This window comes from Borostomias antarcticus (genome assembly GCF_949987555.1).
Source record: "Borostomias antarcticus genome assembly, chromosome: 2".
NCBI lineage: Eukaryota > Metazoa > Chordata > Actinopteri > Stomiiformes > Stomiidae > Borostomias > Borostomias antarcticus.
The window spans coordinates 37,072,181-37,075,831 of record NC_140235.1 but is presented as its reverse complement, the minus strand read 5'-3'; the positions used below and the strand labels follow the sequence as shown (position 1 = coordinate 37,075,831).

General features: G+C 43.4%; 1 protein-coding gene across 2 annotated transcripts in view; it reads left to right on the top strand.

Moving 5' to 3' along the window:
* Nucleotides 1-2,568: 2,568 nt before the first annotated feature.
* The window catches only part of LOC311318394 (kinesin-like protein KIF2A), a gene marked incomplete at both ends in the record, with an annotated part of 13,700 nt that continues 12,617 nt past the window's right edge, over nucleotides 2,569-3,651 (top strand). For both annotated transcript variants that reach the window (XM_084449721.1, XM_084449720.1), the window contains one exon: nucleotides 2,569-2,629. In XM_084449721.1, the coding sequence (XP_084305847.1) occupies nucleotides 2,569-2,629 (61 nt within the window). The remainder of the gene's footprint in view (nucleotides 2,630-3,651) is intronic.

Here is a 3,651-nt window from a genome sequence, read left to right as displayed (position 1 = left end):
GTGTGTGTGTGTGTGTGTGTGTGTGTGTGTGTGTGTGTGTGTGTGTGTGTGGGGCGGGTAGGGGGTTATGAGTGAGAGAAGTGTAGTTTCATTCATCTCGACAGCTGGAGCTCAGGGCTTGTTGGGATTGGGGAGGGTGGGGCAATCTGACAGATGTCTATGGATCTGTCACTGTGGGTGCATCTCAATAGTGCACCACTCATACTTCTCATTGTCTCCTCCACTTCTTCTCTACTCCAACAGACAAGAGCCCTGATCAAATTCTGCAATTTCTAAATAAAATTTTAAAAAATAAATAAATAAAAAAGATTAGCAAAGATTATAATTTCCTGCTGTACAATATTCTTTCTGATGAAGGGTGGGAGGAGAGGAAACCACTCCAAACTATTGAGACCCACCCTGTGACCTACTGTAAGAGATCATGCACAGCATGACAGCTGCTGCTCAGTGTTAGGTGTTGTATTTGGCTCAATGTATCCAGGGATTAACTTGTGTTTGAACCACTAAATCATCTCATTGCCATTCAATGCTGAGAAAAACAGAGAAACAGTATTTTTTGCTGCAATTAGATCTGGTCCACACAGTAAGAGCACGTCAACTTACTAAAGGTTGTTGTGTCTAAGGATTTTAGTTTGCAGATCACCAATCGATCCTGTTTAGTGATATCAGCCTGGCTCACAGTACTGTGGGCTCTGAGGTAGGCTAGGCTACGTATATGACCCTCTGCTGACATCGTGTGTTCAACAGAGGGAAGTAACATCAACACACCGCATTTAGAACCATAGTCAATCCCCCAGGTCTGCAGGTTAGTACCCAGTGAGAGTATGCTGAGTATGTAGCCCTCAACCCGGATCTGGGAGAGCCACCATGTTTTGGTCTAACGCCCCGCTATGAAACATCTGATTCCTCCAGTAAGGGCCAGGACTAGCTGATAAAAGACCTGCTGTTCCAGCTGCACCAGCAGCGCTAGGAAAGAAGAATCCCCAATCACCTGCCCAATCCTCACCTCGTCACCTCACTATGATAAACGTATCATACATATTCTTTACTTATAAATACTATGTAGAATGATAATGTTTATAATCAGTAAATTGAGTTTGATAGTTAACCATAGAATAAGTGGATGGTTATTTTTGATGTAGTATCTGGTAACACTTTACAATAAGGTACACAAAAGATTAGTAGTTACTGAGTAACTAATGAGGTGCCAATGATTAGTAAATGAGTACTGATGGGGACTACTAAATAGTTACTGAGGAACTAGAGAACAGACTGGGGACTACTATAGTAGTTACTGAGGGACCAGTGATTAGTTAATGAGTAGTTACTGATTAACTCTCAATTAATAGTTACTGATTAACTCTCAGTTGCCCCATCTCTGCAAACAAAATTGCATTACAATTAGTGAAAAGTGGGACATAAGAGGGCAAAGACCGTAGATCAAGTCACTTTGGTGACTCAGGACATCGAGGACAGCTTTTCGGGCAAAAAGAACCGTCCAGAACCGTCTTTATAGACCTGACGGCTGCCTACGATCGAATGATGGGTTACTAGAGAACAGACTGGGGACTACTATAGTTACTAAGGAACCAATGATTAGTTAATAAGTAGTTACTAATCCTGAATCCTAATGATTAACTAATGATTAAGTAATGATGACGTAAGTTTGGGTCCACTGAGTGGTGCATGATACAGAGTAGGCTAGCCTACTGTAGTTACAAAGTACTCCTTCATTACCTCATCATTAGTTACTCTTTTGTGTACCTTATTGTAAAGTCAGACATCATACAGAGTAGTTACAGTAGGTAGGCCTTTACTACCTCAACATTACCCAATCATTAGTTCATCATTAGGATTCATGGTTAATCAGTAGCCTACTCATTAACTAATCATTGGTTCCTCAATAGCTACAATAGTGGTCCCCAGTCTGTTCTCTAGTTCCTCCGTAACTAGTAGGCTAATCCCCATCAGTAACTACTAATCTCAAAGTTAATCAGTAAGTAGACTAATCATTAACTAATCATTGGTTCTCGATCATTAGTTACTATGTAACTACTCGTTTCTTGTGTAGCCTACCTTATTGTAAAGTGTTACCGAGTATCTTTGTGCATCTTCAGAGAAAGAGAGGAACAATGCTACATTATTACAGCATATTTGTTATGACTCAATCATAAATGCAGATACAGTAGGCCTATTTTGGTAACACAAACGTTTGATTCCTGTAAAAGTAGCCTAAATAAATTGTAGCCTACACCAAAACATATGCTAATATGTGAGACTGAGACGATACTAGTATCGGAGACCCCAACACACATAGCCTACCTGTCAGAATTGAATAGATATGAGTTTAAAATGTTAAGGAAAATCCTGGGACGCTTGTTTCAGGGTGTTGCTTCCCCGCGGTGCTCGCGCCTGCTCAGCTGTGATCCAGCGCAGGGGGAGTCTCCAGCGCATGCGCACTCCTCCTTTTCTCTCCCGCTATCCCTGTGACCCCCTCCCGGTTTCTGCAGCGCAACTTGGCCCATTGATACACACCCTTTACGCCCATACATTTTACACACATGAGGGATGGCCGCAATCTTCGGAAAGATCGTCATCGGTATTTATGTGGAGATCAAGCGGAGCGATGGTGAGTAGAAAGAGAGCTCTCCACCACCCGGCAGATGAGGAGGAGAGCAGCGTTTTACATTGAGGCGCTGTCGCTAGCTAGCAAGCTATCTTCATCTTTGTTGCTCCCGGGCAGCGCCTGCCTTGGCTAGCGAGGACTTGAGCCTGGGTGCTCTGTTGGATGAGCAGGCAAAGGCATGCATCCCTACATCATGCTCGGACCAACCTGGTTGGACTTATTATCATGAACGTGTGTTCCTTATCATGCTGTCATCGGCCATGACAATAGCGACTGTCAATCAAGTTGACATGACATAGCATTTGATAGAGTAGTGCAGTACACCTGTGCGGTTATCCGACTGGCAGTGATAGGCCTGCTACAGCAGTCGGCAAATTCAGCGGATTTATATTTCTACCAATGACCGGTCGATCTGCGCTTAACTGCATCCATTGCTGCGCATGGAAATTGTACCATCATCATTCCAAGGAATTGGCGATTCCATCAGGATGACCTCGGAATGATGCACGTCATTGGGAGGAACTCGTGCATTTATTCAGCTGGCATGACCTCACTAACAAGATACCTTCTCATCACATTCAATCGTGCATGGCTGTTGATGTATGACACATTTCCGCCCAGTTTAGCTCATTTCAAGGCAATAGCCACGATGACAGCATCAGTCTGAAGTTATACCAGAATTAAGGACGTGAGATCAGTAATCGACCACACCCATTGCGCAGCCCAGTGTTGTACCTACCTAAGTGATTATATCAAAACTACGACTGTACACTGTATCTTTAGCCCAAGCTGCCGGTGTCCTAACCGAATAACGGGAGTTCAGTCTAGGCCTTCAGTTGATCGATTGACTTTACTTCGGGGAAGGACTGGCAAATCGTGCTCTGTAAGTGCTTCAATGAACACATGACTTACTACCCAGCCTGAGAAATTTCACGGGCGCAATTTTATCGTTGTTGAAAGGATTATTTAGCAATAGACGCATAGAATGAGTAATTGTAAGGGTGTGTGTAATTGAAGGGCGTTAT